This window comes from Chanos chanos, chromosome 1, assembly GCF_902362185.1.
Source record: "Chanos chanos chromosome 1, fChaCha1.1, whole genome shotgun sequence".
NCBI classification, from domain to species: Eukaryota; Metazoa; Chordata; class Actinopteri; order Gonorynchiformes; family Chanidae; genus Chanos; species Chanos chanos.
Genome location: NC_044495.1, coordinates 49,839,010 through 49,858,134, shown reverse-complemented (window position 1 = coordinate 49,858,134; position 19,125 = coordinate 49,839,010). Strand labels below are relative to the sequence as shown.

Genomic DNA, 19,125 nt, shown 5'->3' with positions numbered 1-19,125 from the left:
AGATATATATATATATATTTATCCCTAAGCACACACACACACACACAGTCTGTACATCCTCTCAGTTTTGTAGCAATGCACTTCAGAATCCTTTAACAAAATATTTTCACCAAGAAAAAATTGTGAATGTTCGATTCAGTAGTTTTGTCATTACAACATTTCATTTGTAGGAGGGGCGGGAATTTAAAAAAAAAAAAAAAAAAAAAAGAAAGAAAGCGTGAACAAAAGACAATTAGGAAGAGAATCCACCATCTTATCATGCAGTCTACCGTACTTTACATAAATACAAAAAAAAAAAAAAAAAAAAAAAGACATTTTCTGGTTCTGTGTGAAGCATAAATGTAAACACTGCTTGGGTCCTTCAACACGAGACTCCAAAATTCCATCACAGAGTCTTTTTTCTTCTGATACAAAACAAAAATCAAAGGCCCCGACATTAGGGGCCCCACTGAGTAAATTTATGATATAGTCTCCTTTTCCCTTCCTCCTTGTGTATACTTTGCTAGCCCATCTCATTTCCACAAATGTGTATGAGGCCACAGACAAAGCCGTTAAAATGGAAGCTCAATTTATGTTTTATTTAAAGTTGGCTTGTGGGTAAGTGATGGGTTTTTTGCCCTTAGCTATAGTCCTTTTGACCTACTCACATCCCCTGTAGGAACTCTTTCAGCTGCCTGACGATCTCCGTGTCAACCGTTTCCATGAGCGTCTGGAAGCCCTGGTCTCCCATCAGCATCTGCTGGGCCTTGAGCTTCTCGTAGACAAACTGCTGCAGAGAGACGCTGTGCACCGGGTCCTCCAGAGCCAGCTAGAGCAGGGAGACAGCAATCACACACCGTCAGGAACAGGGCACAGGCAAAGGTGACACGGAAATGTACACAGACATAGACATGGACACATGGACACACACACGTATGCACACACACACACACACACACACACTCTCTCTCTCTCACACACACACGCAAAAATACTGTGACTGACAACTTAAATAGCTGCATAAAAAAAAAGAGAGAAGAAATGATTTAACTTGCTCACAGGGGCATGATGATGAGGGTACAAAACCAAAGGGATATCAAAAAAGAAAGAAAAGAAAGAAAGATAGCATGTAAATGGTGGAATTGATCCCGTAAAGCCACTGAAACTCAAACTAAAAAGTCCAAACTGAAAGTCTGTAAAAGAATATGCTCTCCCCTGAAGGAGTAGTTTTGTTGATCCGTCACCAATTTGAATGGATTTAGCACAAGACTGCATGTATAGAACAGTTTCATGTTTGACTGTCAATACTGTGGGTTCTTTCTGTGCAGACCAATCTAAATCAGTTCTTAGGAATCGACCGCAAAAATCAACATTGCGAAAAAGCAGGCCACAGTCTCACAGGGCTTGAAGCGAGCAAGAAATCAGATTAAACCGAATAGTAAATGTCATTTGAAAGCAGTTATGGTAAACGCCCAGAAGAGGGGCAGACAGACACTGATACAGAGAGAGAAAAAGCACAGAGTCAGTGCACATACAGTAGGAACATTACGTGTCTGGAGTACTGCTTTGGTCTCTGTTGAGTCAGAGCTGAGAAACATATTTTTGTAACCAAAATTGTGATGGCCAAGTGCTGCGGCCGAGCGGGTACTGCAACCACGAAATAAATAACCTCATCTTGTGTGTGTATATATATATATATATATATATATATATATATAGGTATATATGTATGTATGTGTGTGTGTGTGTGTATATATACATACATATACATGTACACACGCACACATATATACATACATACACTGTATATATACTTTTACACATTTGTCTAATCCTGGTGAGGCCACTGAATCTTTGAAAATGCGACTTGTTCTTTTTCAAGGTTGCTGCGCTGCAGTAAGAATTAGGGGACGAATGTCTGATATTATGTGTAGCGGTTACCATGACGAAATGTCACGGGCGGCATGGTTCTGAGTGAACTGACTGTCCTGATACACTAGTTATACGGGGAACTCTCTTCCATAGACAGCCTTGCTCACTGCGTGTAGAGAAAGATAAGTTAACGGGGACTGAGGGTCCAATTAGTAACACTGTCACAGACAAAAGCGCCCAATCAGGATGATTTAAATGAACAAAAGTATTCAAATGTCAATTACTTTAATTCTACTGTTAGTACTAAAGATCCACCCAACTTTGCATAGCATCTCTCTTATTTGAAAAACTGACTGTGCATTATCTGAGGAGGATAAAAAAAAACTGCTCTGTCAAGGTTAAAATATTTTGGACACAAAAAATATCTGTTCACTATCTGTAGATTAGTTAATAAGATCCCTTACCCATTTCAAATAAGTACATAGAATGCAGCAGCAAAAATCCCGTTTGTAATTGACAGGACTTTGAGAGGGAGACAAACAGTGTATTCCTAAAATCTCTCATAAAGTTTGAACTAGTTCCCATTTGGTGTCTATTCACGAAGGATTCCAGGACAGGTTACTTTTTGGAATAAACAGCTGCTCTTTAGAAAAGCCATAAAATTGCTCTAATACTGCCTGAGGGAACAATCTACTTAGATCTTCAAACACAATGTCATGTCTAGACTAAATCGATGTTCAAATTACCTATGATACAAAACAATAAAGTGATACAATGTAAGATAAAACATAACGGATGAGCTGCTGCATGTTACAATCGATTTCTGTCTCTTAGAAATATCTGTGTTTAGGAGTCTCTTAATGGGCTTAAATATCTTCAACCAAAAACACACGAGAAAAATATATCTCTAAAGCAGCAGAGAATATTAATAATTATACATTGGGGACAGAGCTGTGAAAAAGTCACTGACAAAACGCAAGTCGCATGTCTCTTTCTTTTGTTTTGGAGGTTGTTGTCCAATGTGCTGAAGTGTGGTGTTCTATAACTTGCTACCAAACTTAGTTTTGTATGGGGAGAAAAGTAACACGAAGAACAGCCATTAGTTTTTAGTTTTGGATAGCATCCCATAGCTTCTTCAATCTAAAGAGCAGCATGGTAGATTTCCCTTGAGAGAGAGAGAGAGAGAGAGTGAGAGAGAAAGTTTCTGTTGGCCGGGTTGGACACATCTACCCCAAGATATTTGTTGAGGAGCCAAAATGCAGTGCAGCTAATGCCAACCTGGTGCATCACTTGAGCTTGCGTATCTTAACAGGTCAGCAGTACGGCTGCTAACCTCATGGCCATTAACAATAATACATGTGCTAATGAGTCCCTAAACACATACTGTGCCCTGAGGAACTGTCTGTCTCAACTGGAACAAATAGAAGGCAAAACCTTGGTGCTGACTGCACTGGTCTGTTCTCTTTAAAACTCTCAAATAAGGAGTTGAGAAGTGTGGAATGATTCGACTATGAAATGACTGTTAGGCAGCAGTCAACAAGCTTTTACAAAATTTGACAGTACAACACGGAAACGGAGAGAGAGAGAGAGAGAGCAAGAGAGAGAGAGCGAGAGAGAGCTTGCTATCTGTGGAACGATGCCCACTCCCCAACCAGATCTGCTTGATCAATATTAAAATTTTTACAACACTCAAATTCTGTTCAAAAACCATGCTTCAATTTTTAGATGCAATGTGCATATAGTGTCTTAGCCAACACCACTTCCCATGTCTGTCTACACAGCAAGAGAAGGTATTCCTTAGCAACAACTTGACTTTTTAACAAGGCCACGGAGAACACAATTTATATTATAATTAAAAGCTGGACAATACAACAGGGAATAGCAAAAATGAGACTAATTTGCTGTTTAGGTTTAAAACTAAACCAGCTTAAAACAAAACACCACGCGGAGACAAACACGGAGTCTGTATGTACGCATGCACACACGCACAGGACAAAGTTATTGGGAAGATGAGCATTACAATAGGCTGGGCATTACAGTAGGCCAACTCCTACAACGTAGCTTTCTCACTGAACAAAATCTCATAACCACACAAAATCTTTCTCTCGCTGTCTCAGACACACACACACACACACACACTTAAGTTCACAACAAAATAAGTAAACGGTTAAGTCCTAAGCTAGAAACATCCAAGGTTTCAATGTCACACCTATTCTTTCTTTCATTTGAGCTGAGCAAAAGTGGATGTTTACAGCTAAATGAGCCTTCAACTCTTTTAACATTTTCAAGTGAAGAGAAAATGTAAAAAAGAAAAAAAAAAAGAAGAAGCACTGTAGGCAAGTGAGATGATGGGCGCTCTGTCCCTGAGAGGAGGACGCACTGACTCCACCAGCAGTATGGCTGGTAAAAACGCTGAGGTATTTGTTAATTGCCACTTGTTATTTAAACAGCTCAAAGTATAGAACATAGAAAGGACCTAAGAGAGAAAAACATCCTACCTGTTTCAAACTGGGTTTTGTTTTTTTTTTTTTTGGAGTTGGAGATACTGCATCCATTTTAAGGTGGCAATGGCAGCCCAAAATCTTATTCCATGACAGTGATGAATGTTTTCTGTCATGTTGTGACACCATAAAACATGAGGTACTTAACGTTTTTCTCTCATGTCTAACATATATCAGTTTCCCCTAGGGCAGGAACATGGCAAATGCCAATACAAAGCTGGATGTATAAGATGGGCTGCTTGCAGACATGTTCAAACGAGTGACGAGTGACGGGGAAGCAACACACGGATGACTCCTGACTCCATGTGAGTTATACTGAGGTTAGCCTTGAGTGTCCCAGAACAAGGAGTTACACCTCAGCTAAACACCTCAAAAGAGACATCTCGCTAATCTGATGTAGCCTGGACTTTTTGCTCAAAAATGAGCAATCCAAGGTATTGATTGGAGAGAAGTTTGAAAGGGGGGGGGGTGGTGGCGGTAGACTGTTCAGCCCGGTGATATAGTGTCTTGAAAGAGTCAGAGGACCACACGCAAAAAAAAAAAAAAAACTGCACACTGAGAAAAACGCACATTTTGAAAAATGAAGGCATGTATAAAGCCCAGTGCCAAGGGTCCTGTACCTGACATACAACATGAATTAAAAGTTTGTTCCAGTGTGTGTAGTGAGTCCCTGACATACTGTTAAAAGTGTCACCTTCACTGCCCAGCTCAAATAAAGCACAGCTGAAATACCACAGCTTCAGATCATGAGTACAGCAGCATGATTAACTTCTTGAACTTCTCAAATGAACCACACATTACTCTGTATTGACTTTAAAATGTAAGCTGATATGTAAAAGGACTGGCTATAAAAACTTAGAAATTCCAAAAAAGTAAAGGCCTAAGTCAGTGTTTCTTTAATTGACTCTGTTTTAGGAAATCAATATCACTTCCAAGTTTGAGACTCCTGAATTCCGCACGTTTGAGCAGGCCAAAAGGTGCCGCGATGGACTACCAAGTAAACCCACAGCGCAGCCTCGCTGGGCAATTAATCGATATTTTGTTTGCCGTCATTTAATCCGCCAAAGACCTTTTCGAGTGCTGCTTGCATGTTAAACTGGGCTGGCGTGATGGAATAGGAAAGTGAGAAGAGCCAAGGCGTTCTCTTTCACATTTAAAAATGCATAATGCTCCCTTTGCATGCATAATATAGAAAAGCCTTCTGGGTTACGCTTAAAGCTTTAAGACTGGATTTCAGACAATTAAATCATTGCTGGGAGTGAATAAGTAATTTTTGAAGTTTCAGTTCTCAAAATGAAGTTAATGTGAAGATGTATGAAATGAAGAATTCTTAAGGGTGATGGGGTTTCATTTTTATCCTTAAGTAATACTTGGAATGACACCAAAAAATTAGCAAATAGCATAAAACCCTCTGTTCAACGCAGAAAACAAGACATTCATAACCAGCTATTTGCATCATACCTATAAATGTACGTATTTGTGTCTAATCAAACTATTATTTTTCACAGTATTAAATTAATGTATGAGAGAATGGTACAGAAGATTTCTTTCTTCCTTTCTCCCTCTCTTTTTTTTGGATTTAGCCAACCTTTGAAGGCTAACGGCTGAAATACGGGGCACTTTCCTTACCCTCCCCATGTGCGTACCTGCGCACGGCCTAAACTGTCAGCACAACCATAATGAACTATTTACAACTTTCAAAGCCGCCCTGGGAACAGTGTGTCATTGAATGGCCCATTGCGTTCTATATCTGACAAAACGTGAAGAGTTATCTCAATCTATTATTCCAAAACAAAAAATAAACCTCGTAAGTTAATGTGTGTATAAAACGCCTCCGAGCGCAAGAAAACGGAGCCATCGTAATTTCTCTCGCTTCATAACAGAAGTAATTCCTGCCAACAAACTCCGCTGTGCCTCGTAAAGTTCTTCGGGAAGGTTAAATGAGAGTTAGCTTACTCAGCACTTCCTCTGCTAATTCCCTTACCTCTTAATATAGAATCTAAATGATGCTAATGGCGCAGTTTGCATACATTTCGCCTGGGTATTAATGGCAGTGCGGCCGTGGGTAGCAGATCAAAGGAGAGCAATGCATCGCGAATCGCTTGCCAGAGTTCTAAGGCTTCTAAGCAAAAGCCTTCAAAAGTTCTGGACACTGTTTTAAACTTTATTTTATATGGATAGATTGAACACATATCCCTTAAAGAAATCGTGAAGGAAACCCTTAAAGAAGTCGTCGGGGGTCGACGGACTCGATCAGACTCGATCAGCATCAAAGTTCACGTCCCGCCACTCAAGGCTGGATGAGTCTCGGGAAGTGATTGCAGGACTATCGTCAATGCGCTGACTGCATTGGGAACAAAGAGCTACCGCTGGTGATCCACAGCCAGTGACAGTGTCCTTGTGGAGACAGAACGACAGTCCATCAGAGTAATGATAACAGAGGTATGCTAGATTAATCTCTAATGACAATTTAGTCCAGCGGTGATATACATGTATTGGGGAATACCAATATTAAATGGCATATCTTATGTCTGAGACAGTTAAGAACTGAAGTAAAGTAATCCTCAGTAAGTATTAGCTTTCCGGAAAATAAACCCAGTCAACTGCAAATGTGATGTGTCTTCATCTCTCTCTCTCTCTCTCTCTCTCTCTCTCGTTTTTAAATATTTTGGTGTCAGCCTGAGTTGTATGTTAGTGGTACTCGAGAAAGACAAAAAGTCCTTTAGAATTTTTGGAAGTCAGCATGTTTAGTTTTATACATTCTTAATGTGAGAGCAGTAAAGTCAAACTTCCTGTTCCTCAGGAGCCAGTTCGAACAGCTTTTGTGATAACAAATAACTACTCAAAAATTCCAAAATACCAGAGGTGATTAAGTGAACCACTCCTTAAAATCAATGGCTGATCTGTGGGACCGTCTTTAAGAGAATCTTTTCAGGCTGAGAGAACAAAGCACACTTAACCCCAAATCAATTGAGAGCTTATCTGAAGTTAGCTGCCAATTTACCCACAAGTCCACACTGTACGCCGGCATAAACACATTGACTAAAATACCCAGAGGGCATAGCAGTGCATGGATTTCCTTTCACAGTTTAAACTCAGTCTGGAAAGCATATATACAAACCTTAATATAATGTCATTTGTACCATTTTTGTTTTCAAGAAAAAGTGTCTGTTTAACTCTCCAGTGTCATTTAACCACAATCTGACTTACAGGTTGACCTCTGGAGAAGGGGGAAAAAGTCCTCTCAGACTAGACATTTATAATGTGAATGACTTTCCTCCAACACATTGTCAGATGCAGATTAACTTGTATATTTCTATTAACAACATACAGCGTAACAGATCATTTATAATATTACATCAGAATGACACGTACTGTAATATAGCTTCAGGTGGAAAGATCCATGAACTGTGTAAGTTCATTAAATGCTAAATGGGATTAATGACTTTAACCTCTGAAGTATTCCAGCAGTGTTCATTATCTGTGATCCAATTAGCTTTGGGCTCACCCATCATCACTGATAATATTAATTAGATCTTTATGTGCTGATGCCTCAAACTAAGCACGACAACCAAAGACAGAGAAAAATACACAAACAAAAAGTCACCGTCGACTCTGTATAACATCTGAGAGTGTGTGTGTGTGTGTGTATGTGTTTCTATTCATGCTTTTTCTAGCATTGAAATAAAACTAGTCAAAGAAGCAGCCATTTGTCTTGACTGAATATATGCAGACAAACTGAGGACTCAGATGGGTGTTTTGGCTGATGGAATAAACATCTTCATGTCAAAATGAGCAATGCGGGCACATAACTGTGTCCAGACCTCTCATCTTTTTGTAGGACCGGACCTGCGGAAAGTGGAACGGGGTACTTCAGTGAAGAAGTACTTCAACAAAGGAGGAGGAAAACTGAGTGGAGCTTAGCCTATGACCAATACAGAGGCACTGTGCCAAAGTACTCTTTCAAAATTCATAACTCACTGGGCACAGACTGTGTCTTCAATAAGAAAATATAAGCTTATTCAACAGAAGCTTAAATCACGTTTTATATACTAACAAATGGAAGCTCAATGAGCAAGGTGAAAAATACTGGTGATGGGTAATATGTATTTAAATGCCTAAAGCAGTTGGAAGAACTTCATTCTTTACCTCAGACGCTTGCACGTCCCAACAGTTTTCTATAGGCCAAGAGACACATATAAACATCCGCTGGCAACTGGAGGAAACGGCAAAATGAATGCTTAATGATTGTTGATATTCAAATTGTGTCGCCTAGACACTCCTCATTACCATCCACTTGTGAAAAGTCGTTTTTTTTTTTTCTTTAGCGAAACTTGGCAAGAGGAGACACGATTATATAGGCTAACCGCACAGTCCACCAGCTTTTTTTTTTATGGCGCGGTCCCCCCCTTAGCTTTAGAGACCTGAATGTTGTGTAACGAGGAGAATGAACAGCATGAGGTCATTATAAAGACTGACTCTTATCAATACGAAACATACTCCACACCGGTCAAGGTCCTAAAGGTGTACAGGGGTTAACGGTCAGCTTGCCTGGGCTCCATGTGGTCAAACTAACGTTCCTTGTAACTTCTTGCGACAGAGGCCCCTGAAATGCTTACTGGTAGTTAAAAATCGACAGGCATGGTATTCTAAAGGAAACAAATGATTTGGATTTATCTCAGCATGACTGCATCCTTGCTTTTGACACATTAGGATGACATGTAGCGGAGGGAAAAACTACTAGGAAATGCACGGACACCTCAGCGTGCACCACACGAAATAACTACATAATTGCAATAAAATTTATATACTTTACTGTGGAAGCCAGATACCGTGTTCTAGACTTATCATCAAGTCTAAGAAGCTTTCTAGTTCATTGAAATGGGTTACAAAGTCCCACAAAAGATGTTCAGCGGTCTGAACAAATTACCAAGGCCTTCTGAGCGATGCCACTTGGTCATATGAATAAGTCATTAAGTGTTACAAATGAGACATTAAGCCATTCAAACGAGGGATTGGAAATGAAAAGATGCATAATACCATCCTTCCCTATTTTTCACCTTTCTCTTCCGGACCCCAGCACCATACAAAGGCGCTGTATTAGAACAGAAAAAGAAGCTTGTGCCATCGTCTGTCTCGGAAGTCAAAGAAAAGAGACGGAGGAAAAGCTCTGAACACTAAAACAGTAGACAAGGCTGTTGTGTTTTGTCTATCTCTTTCCAGGAATTCTGTTAACGACCCAGCTATAGACTCATTTGAAAAGACGCTCATTGACGCACCCCAATCAACATTGTTCGAGTGGGCCTGCAACGAAAATCGTTGCTTTTATCCCTTGAACTAGTCATTTTCAATTGACGCACAACTGGTTATACACATGTTATTTTTTTCCCCTAAGAAATTCAATGAGGCTTTTCCTGCGACATTAGGGATACACAACAGTAACTCGGGAGCTTTCTACTCTGCCCAGCACACAGCTGTGCCTTGTGAGAAAGGTGCTTCAACCTTATTACAGAAGGCATAAACTGGACTTGATATTCAAGATGTCACACTGTTAGTTGATTTTCAGACAGCTTTAATACTGAAACAGCAGATTATAAAAGGTCAAAATTTGCGTTTTTGGAGGCTCTGCCATGCTGGGAGCAAACACTTTCCTCCCGTAGAAGCACGAGCGAGTTCTTTCACAAATGCTAATCTCAGCTTTGAAGCTGCTAGCCCCTATCCCAAGTTTTCTGATTAGCGTCTCAAATTGATTTGCCAAATGGCTCTTCTCAATAAACAAGGGATAGCCAAAGAATGATTGAGATCTCTCTCCTCGCTTCTGACGACACTTTAAAAATCACTTAAGGAACACGTAGCACTTGCTCAAAACGAGTCAAAAAGCGGTCGCGAGCTTTGATGTTGGACTGCGAGAAGCTCTCGAGACGCGTTCCATCCTCCATGGAAACGCGAATTCTGAAGCTCATGCTCAAGAGCATGCTCGATGGCATCATACCAGCAGGAGCTGAAGGTTAAGTTGTCTGAGACACGCTGAGAGCTCTTCATTTGGATGTGGAAAAGGTCAAAGACTCAGGGCTATATATAGACCCTATATTATCGACGGGAAGAAACTTAATGAACAGAAATCTCTTCTTGCTTTATCCAATGAAAGGACCAGTGTGCATACGAATCAAGGTGTGATGGCGCAAACTGTGAACTGAACAGAGAAGGCATTGATGAAAATAATTATTAGCAACACGAGGGCAGAAAGAACAGACTGAAATCCGACAGCTGTAGTATGAAACCGTTTTCACATGTCAGCAGGAGAGGCGAAGGATAATCTATGAAAATGTCATGCTGTAATAAAACGCTAGCTTCGTAAAATCCCAATTTAGCGGTATTGAAGAGGATTAACAGACAAATGGAGACCTTAAAAAGGTCAACAGTTCATGAAAAGGGCATCCCTGAAAATGATTTATATACTTAGCGTGAGCAGTTCTTCCCTCGTAATTTTTTGATGGACGGCAACAAACAAAACTCACACTCGCAAGAAAATATCCTGCATGTTGAGGTTAACAGTAGTGGATAGGGAAAAAAAATGTAACCCAGTAAATCACATTTCTCTGGGCCAAAAACAGAGCCCTAAAACACACACGGACACACACTTTACAGTCTCTATCATACACACACACACACACACACACACACACACACACACACACACAAATACACACACCCAGTGAGATCCCCTTGGATATGGTTTTAAGATAAAAGTTAGATCTTAAATCAATCTAGTACAAATATCATGGGTTTCAAATCAATACAAGACACTCTATTAGCTTAAAAATTCACACATTGCACAAATTAATTCATCTATTGGGAGTCCCCATCAATGCATTCCGCTTAACTTCAGTAGAACAGCCTTGAATGACTCTGCAAAATGAGAGATAAAATATCAACAGCTTTTAGATATACCGGAGAGAGCAGGAACCTTTTTTTTTCTTTTTTTTTCTAGATAGCATATCTTAGCACAACATTAAGAAGCAGTTAAACAATACAAACCATACACTTCTGTTAAAAGTACCGAAGTCAATCACAGTGTTTCACAGGGTATTTGTTGGCAGCAAGACTTTGCGTTCAGACAAAACGTTTGATAATTAAGATTTCTGATCTTTTATGCGTCATTTGGGACTAGTTATATAATTCATCTCTCAAAACATTGTTTATTGACTGCTCCATGGATTCACAAAGAGACTATTTGTGCTCTCGTCTCTGTGCTCTACTTGCTGTCCCCCCCCCCCCCCCCCCCTACCATTGAGATTCTTTGTCATTTGTAGCTTTAAAAAAAAAGCACAGAAACAGAATTCCCAGTTTGTTCATCACGGGTCTGCCTTGTCCTCAGGGAAAAAAGTCTGTTAATATTCCAATATTCTCTCAGAAAACATATCAGTGTTCACTTTTTCAAATCTTACGCTGCATACTGGGGTTTTCTGAGTTTCTTTTTCCCCTCACAAAGCAGGATTTCTGTGCTGTGCACCAACTGTGTGAGAGTATGTCTATGAATGTGTGTGTGTGTGTGTGTGTGTGATGGGTAGGCGTATCTGTCATTTGCCTCATTTTCACTAGATAATAAGCTGTCACGAGAGGGAGATCTCTTATCGTTCTTTTCTGCAGTGTTACGCTCCCTGAAGACCCACCAATGAGCACAGCATGGTCTCTAGACACACACACACACACACACACACCACACGCCTGGGGAATAGCTTTCCAACAAAACCAGAAGAAATAATCTTTTTTTGGAAAAAAGAAAGATTTGGAAAAAGTCTTTTGTTTTCCAAGAAAGAACTCAACGAGGTAGTCTCATCAAAAATTTTTCTCTCACTCTTCCAAATATACTGACAATGTCCGTGTTTCCTCATAATGTCGCTTGATTGAATATGTTACATATGACACCTACAAGACAAATTCAATAAAGCCTTAGAGAAAATTAAAGCAAAAAAACAAAGTCATCAACAACAGTTTACATTTTCTAAGCTCTACAAAGCTCAGATTGTAGAAGTTGTTATTGTAAAAAAAAAAGAAAGAAAAAAAAAATGTGTCTGACTATTTGGCTGCTATGTAAAGCACTTGCTTTCATGAGCAAAAGGTCACCATCGACAGGGTTTGAGACAGTGGAAACGTATTCATTCACAGAGGCCAGCCATTCTAAGTGTCAAATGCTGACAGGAACAGTTTATAATGTCAGTAGGAAAGATTTTTTATTCATAAAAATTAAGTAACTCGGTTGTACTTTGAGCCTTAAAAAGAGGGTTATGATTGCTAGTCGAGGCCTTGGTTTTAATTAGCCCTCAGTGGTATGTTTCCTGGTGTGTGAGAGCTGAGAACAATGGCTAAAATCCTCCAACTGCTTCTACCATGAACAAAGAACACGCCATTAGACCGATATAATAATGAAAAATACTTCCGCAAAGTGTGTGATACATTTTTCTTCCCTTTATTTCTGTTTTCTTTTATTTGTTTTGGGGACGAATAAAAAACATGTTAAAATCTTAAAATACGACCTAGTAAAAAGGGGAATATTTACATTTTAAGAGACCACTTCTTAGCATTAATTAGTGGTATGATTACCAACCAGTGGTATGATTAAATAAAACTGGCTGTGTTATAAAACAAACATGTATCATAATGGGAAAGTGCGAACATTCATGGACCATCAAATCATCTAAAGCAGGGGTGGGCAAATCCGGTCCTGGAGGGCCATGGTCCTACTGTTTTTCTTGTCGACCAACTAAATACAGTCTCTGATTGGCTGAAGAGCATGCACACCTGTTTTCAAAGTGAAAATCAACAGGTAGCTAAGAGGTGAAAACAAAAACCGGCAGGACACCGGCCCTCCAGGACTGGATTTGCCCACCCCTATCTAAAGACATTAAATCATTTTTACTCGCTCAAGCAATGACACATTCAGCCACAGTTGCTGACAGGCAGCGGGCATAACAGATTATTTCAAAATTGTACTGACAAGTACTTCTAGTCTGCCTAGTCACATTTTATTAAATTACGCTTGTTAAAAAAGATCTGATTCTTAAACCCTCTCTAAAATAATCAGTTGTGCGCTCCCCCAGTCACCTCAAGTTACAATTTATTCCGGCATCTCTCCGCCGATATTTAATTTTCATGATTTTAAATTCTTCTGCTAAGTAAGAGCTTGTATGACCTCACAGATCCGGGAATGTAAAACACTGTTTTGAAGCCTCCCGTTTGGAAAGGAGTTCAACCTCACCGTTGTGGTGTGCTGGTAGTTCACGACCTTGCCAACGTGCTGTATTGGTGGCCCATACGACTTTGTCGTAGAGCAAGGGCGACCTCAGCGACCTGTGTGTTTGTGCAGTAAGGGGCTCGGGTCAGTACTCACCAGCTTCCTCCTCTTGTCCTGTTCTGTGGGTGGTTCCTCATCGTCCGTCAGTTTGGGCTCTTCTAAATTACTCACCAACATGCAGCTAAACACACACAAAGGGCAAAGTGAGCTTATGTGTCTTGGGTTACTGATAAATGTAAATAGAGGAAACACATGCTCATTTTATATGAATTTGAGTACTACTAAGGTTGTTGTGTGTCAGTGCCTTAAGGCAATGTGAAACAGTCAATTAACTGTGAGATGTTTTGACAGAGGGAGACGCGTGAGGACAAGACAGCTCACCTATAACTTTTACATTACGAAACTTCAACTAACTTTTAATTAAAAGATGAAAGATCAATATGAAGCCATTCAGAAACGAGCCACTTATAACTGTTACATTAGTCAATTTACTGAAAAAACTAAACAAAACAACACTTTTAGGTCCTCTCTTCAAAACGTCAGAGGATGCTAAAGAATTCAAGCAGCAACAAGGCTGAATACCAGACTCCGTTGAAGGTTCAAGAAAAACACACTTTTACAGGCCGAATTCCACTGACACGGTCACTTTCTTCATGCCATTTCACATGCAGACAAACATTCTTTATGACTGTTCTTTATGACTGTTCTTTATGACTGTTCTTTATGACTGTACGTAGGGTTTTTTTTTTGTTTTTCTATTTTACACACTATTAGACAGACGTATTGCTCTGCCAAGGAAGAATGTCATGGGACTGAAAAAACGAAAGAAAAAAAAAAAAAAAAGAAAGGAGGGGGGAGAAAAAACCCCAAAAAAACAGACTCACTCTTTGAAGGTTCCTGTTTCTGGATCTTCCGTCATGACGTCATGCAGTGCCTCCACGCAGATGTTAATAATCCCACAGAACTTGTCCTGAATGACACTGAGAAACGAACCCCACCATTAGGACCAGACTTTTTCTTTTTTTAATAAGAAAGACCTCGTTAGGACATAGCATGAGAAGACCGCATCACTTGAAGACGTATATGTTCTGATTCGGTTGCAGATGTTCAAATTAAATAGATTTGCATGTGAGGCAAAGGCAGGAGAGCTTGAGTATTTCTGTCTTCCTACCTCAGAACTATGTCATTATCTTTTTATATTCTCCTCTCATCATTTTCTCATTATCTTTCCAGATTCTCCTCTCATTTTTCTATCTATAAACTCATCATTTATCTATAACGTTATATTGGACATATCAAAGCCAATGAAAATCAAAGCAGTCTGGATCATAAGGAGATACAGAGATTACGGGAGATGTACGTATGCACTGTGCGTTAACAAGTCCATAGCATCATTCTGAAAACAGTGGCAAGACACTGACACCAATGAAGGAACTATAACCAGTAAATAAACAAGACAGGAGTCATGGGCACGCAGAGCTTACACAAAATCAAAAGAATTCCCTGTGCCATCTGTCCACACAGTGGTAGAAGTCACCCCAGTAAAGTTGGACTCAGAATGAAAGACTTGCTAGGATAAGACATGAAAGATTGAGAGAAAGACACAAGAAAGACCTGAGATTCAGAATTACATCTCTCACTGCGTCTGCTTCTAGTGCGTCTTGCTTGTCGACAGCGTAATTAAAGCCGCTTTACGTCTCTGTGATGAAACACAGCAGCTTTTTTTTTTTTTTTTCCGACGAGTTAACATTTTCAACGTTAAATCGATAAATGACAACCGACACGACCCGCAACTGATCTAGTAAGAGGAGCAAAGGTCAGTTCTCACGTATAACGCCTGCTGTCAGTTCTCTTTACCACGGAGCCGTCGCAAGGCTGTCCACGGTCACGGTCGACAGTCAGCCTTATTGCGGCCAGTGTAATGGACAGATTTAAGGTTGGGCTTCAATCGCCGAAAATTGCGGTGAGGAATGATGCAGTCAATAGCAATATAGATGCCACATCTGAACATGTAATGTGACCCGATCGAATGGGAAAGATGAAACGGTCACAATGAAATGGAGAATGGTCCAAGACCTACACATAACATTAAATCGAACTGCAATGAAAGGGCAGTTACATAAAGTTCGCACTTTTTCAGAGCCCAAGAGATCAAGCAAGATAGAACACCCGTGTTACATTAACTAGTATGTTACATTAACTAGTTTTTGCCAATCAAGAGCTAAATAGATTTCTAGACAAATTTTAGATAATGAATTGCATTACCCATGTCATATACACACACACAGAAACACAGACACACACACACATACGGCAGTTTACCCTTCTTTCCAAACAGTAAAAAGCAATCCAAGTACAAGTAAACATACATATACAATTTAAGAGAGTAATTAATGACTAAATAAATTTACATACAAGACTGAGTTAGAGGCTATTGAGTGGTTGCCTGAACATACACCAGAGTCTCTCTACTCTTCTCAATATGAAAAGTTCAACATAATGCAGCCTGCCACTATGAAACCTTTATAGGTAAACAGTGCTTCACACCAGCCGTACATCTCTCTCTCTCTCTCTCTCTCTGTCATGTGTTCAATAACATTTACTACTTTAATAACATTTTTTGTCGCATAATAAAGTCAGGGAGCAGCGTTATCACAGTCTCGAGATATTAGAACCGCCACCGCTGCCATGGCAACCGATCATCGAGGCATCATATTAAAGATTTCTTATCATTTGAATGAGACGCGAGAGAAGATTATATAATTTCTAAGCGCACACACACACATGCACACAGACCCAGACACACACACACACAAACCAGAGGCCATATGATGAAAACACACCAAATGCTCGATGCCTTTGCACACAAGGAGATCTCGGGTTCAGACTTTGAAGGACAGTGGAAAAAGGAAATAGTCCAGGTTATGTACTGTTACATAAGAGTCAATCAATGACTGACAAGCCCAACTGAGCCATTCAGTTATAAAATTCAGCCAAAAGAACATCTGTGGAAAACCAAACGATGAACTACTAAATGAAAAAAAAAAAAAAAACCTTACATTTAAATCACTACTTAACAGTCCACCAAAAATACACAGCCTGGTCAAAGACATATTTGAAAGATTGGTATATAATCAAGTTTTGTTCTGTGGCTTCTTCTAGAAAGTGCATACGGATAGAATGGGAGTTTAAATACCACATATCATAATACTTCCTCTGCATTTAGTTTTAGGACAAGAACAGATGAAAGGATGCTTTTAAGAATGACAGAATCAGGTCAGCAATTCTCTGACTCATAAAGACAGACACATACACATAACAAAAAGAAAAAAAACAAAAAACAAAAGCACATTTGACCCAAACGACATAATAAAACTTCACATTAAAGAGCAATAATTACACAATTAACCTACAACAGATAAGCGGTGCTATCACTCACAAAACGCCTGTCATTGTGACACACTTTCATCACTTTCTGCTATACTTGATAAGCAAGTCATTTTCAACTTGCAGAACTTTCTCCAAAGTCACAGTGGAGTTCTGAGCCGAGATGCACACGCGTTATTCAAGGTCCTCTACGGGAGTGCGGCGATATAGATTTCTTAGTGTAAATAAAATCCATCACATGACCCTCACTGCACAAGAAACTAACGAACAACATTAAAATTCTGCATGCAAAATGCCATGTAAGTGAAGAGGAGAAGAGGAGGAAAAAAAAAGAAAGAAAAAAAAAAAAAGCACCAGGCACTGAGGTAATCCTTATCAGAGGCCGTCGTTATCCAGAAGGTCTATTTGCATAAAATGAAACACCGTAGAGATTTTCTTACCTGACGTGCACTATCTTTGATTTACGTTATATCAGACTTCCTCCTCAATAATTTATCAGTTTATTTTGTATTGAGTAATACTGGCCCCCTCCTTTCAAAGGAAAACATGTAGCATTCTCTAACAATGCATGAAAATGCGGTGAGTAGAAATAGTTTTGACGTCATCACAAACCTCCTCAGTAATAAACCCTCTCTCAATATATATATATATATATATATATATATATATATATATATATGTGTGTGTGTGTGTGTGTGTGCGTGTGTGTGCATGTGTGTGTGTGTGCATGTGTGCGTGTTTGCGCTTGCATGTGCACATTTGATAAGCTCAATTTAATTTTCCCTTTTTTTTTTTTTTTTGCATCAAAATTTTGTTCTGATTGAGTTAAGAAGAAAAAATAAAAAAAGGAAATGAATGAATGTGTTACTGATATCAAACTGTGTGGCTGAGTTAACTGCCACAGTTGTCGTAGGTTTCAGGAATCTGAGGTGATTCTGAGAGGTCAGTCTCTCTACCCTGACCTCTGTAAGTCCTCTGCCTTTCATTCACTGGAAATCTTCACTCGGGTGAAAGGTAAGAGCTGTGTAAAATACCAAACGAAGTTAACGCAATGCCCAGAGAAATTGAGGTGTTGCACCTCATACCATCCAATTCTACTATTCCCTTACAAATCCTCTCCGATACAGGTTTCATCATTTGGTCTGAATCGTTTGAGTCATATACTCGCAAACAAGAAAAGCCAGGAAGGAAACGGTTGCTGTCTATCACTAGCGCAAAAAAAGAAAAAAAAAAAGAAAAGAATTCAGTAAATCACGTTCGCACACTGACACATTACTGTGGAATTTGCTGGATGCAAGAGACAAAAAAACTCAACCGCATTGAATACCTGAACAGCATGCCAAAGACTATAAAGCACGACCGTGAAAACGAGTTCTGTGCCTCAGAGCAAAACAAACGGAAAGAGCTTAACACCACGGGTTACATCTGTCTAAAAAGTGTGATGTCGTGTGATTTGTTCGCGTCGCTGGAGCTTTCCCTCCCCTCTCTTTTTCCTCCCTTTGTTTTTAATAAAAAGCTACGCTGAAAGGTACAAACAAACAAACGAACAAACAAACAAACATGTAGGGACTGTCTCTGGCATCTTTTTCCGGTGAGGTGCAGCTTAGAAACCACAGAGAAAGGGGGTAGCGACAGAGATCTTTATTGATCTACCTGAGACGGAAAGCTCTAGAAATCAATAAAATTTTATGAGGTGGTAAGACCCTGGGCTTTGGATTCAAATCACTTCCCTGCGCCCCCCTGACATAACGTTCATTTTTGGAGACGTAGCATAAATAAAGACAAATCCGCAAGGTAAAAACAAAATCGACGACCAACACCTGTCAAAAACAGGAGGAATCGGAATGTTTTCTGTGGAGACATAAACCTAAAAAGTCCGGGGGGCATGTACGGGGTCTTTCTCTACAGATGGCTCAGATTTAGCATCGGGGGCTGATTGTAATGAGAAATGGGACTGCTGAAACGACCTCGTGTTGTGTTTTTTTGTTGTTGTTTTTTTTTTTCCTCCCCAAATGATCCAAAAATTCTCCATCTGCGACAGTCTGCTGCCATTTGCACAGCAATGCTACAGTCTAAGAAACTCCAGACTTT

General features: G+C 39.7%; 1 protein-coding gene across 1 annotated transcript in view; it reads right to left on the bottom strand.

Moving 5' to 3' along the window:
- Positions 1-307: 307 nt before the first annotated feature.
- ipo11 (importin 11) overlaps positions 308-19,125 on the bottom strand; it is a 92,192-nt gene continuing 73,374 nt past the window's right edge. Inside the window, exons 28-30 of the mRNA XM_030774504.1 lie at positions 14,532-14,627; positions 13,744-13,828; positions 308-808 (exon numbers count right to left, since the gene is read on the bottom strand). Of these exons, the coding sequence (XP_030630364.1) occupies positions 644-808; positions 13,744-13,828; positions 14,532-14,627 (346 nt within the window). The 3' untranslated portion in view covers positions 308-643. The remainder of the gene's footprint in view (positions 809-13,743; positions 13,829-14,531; positions 14,628-19,125) is intronic.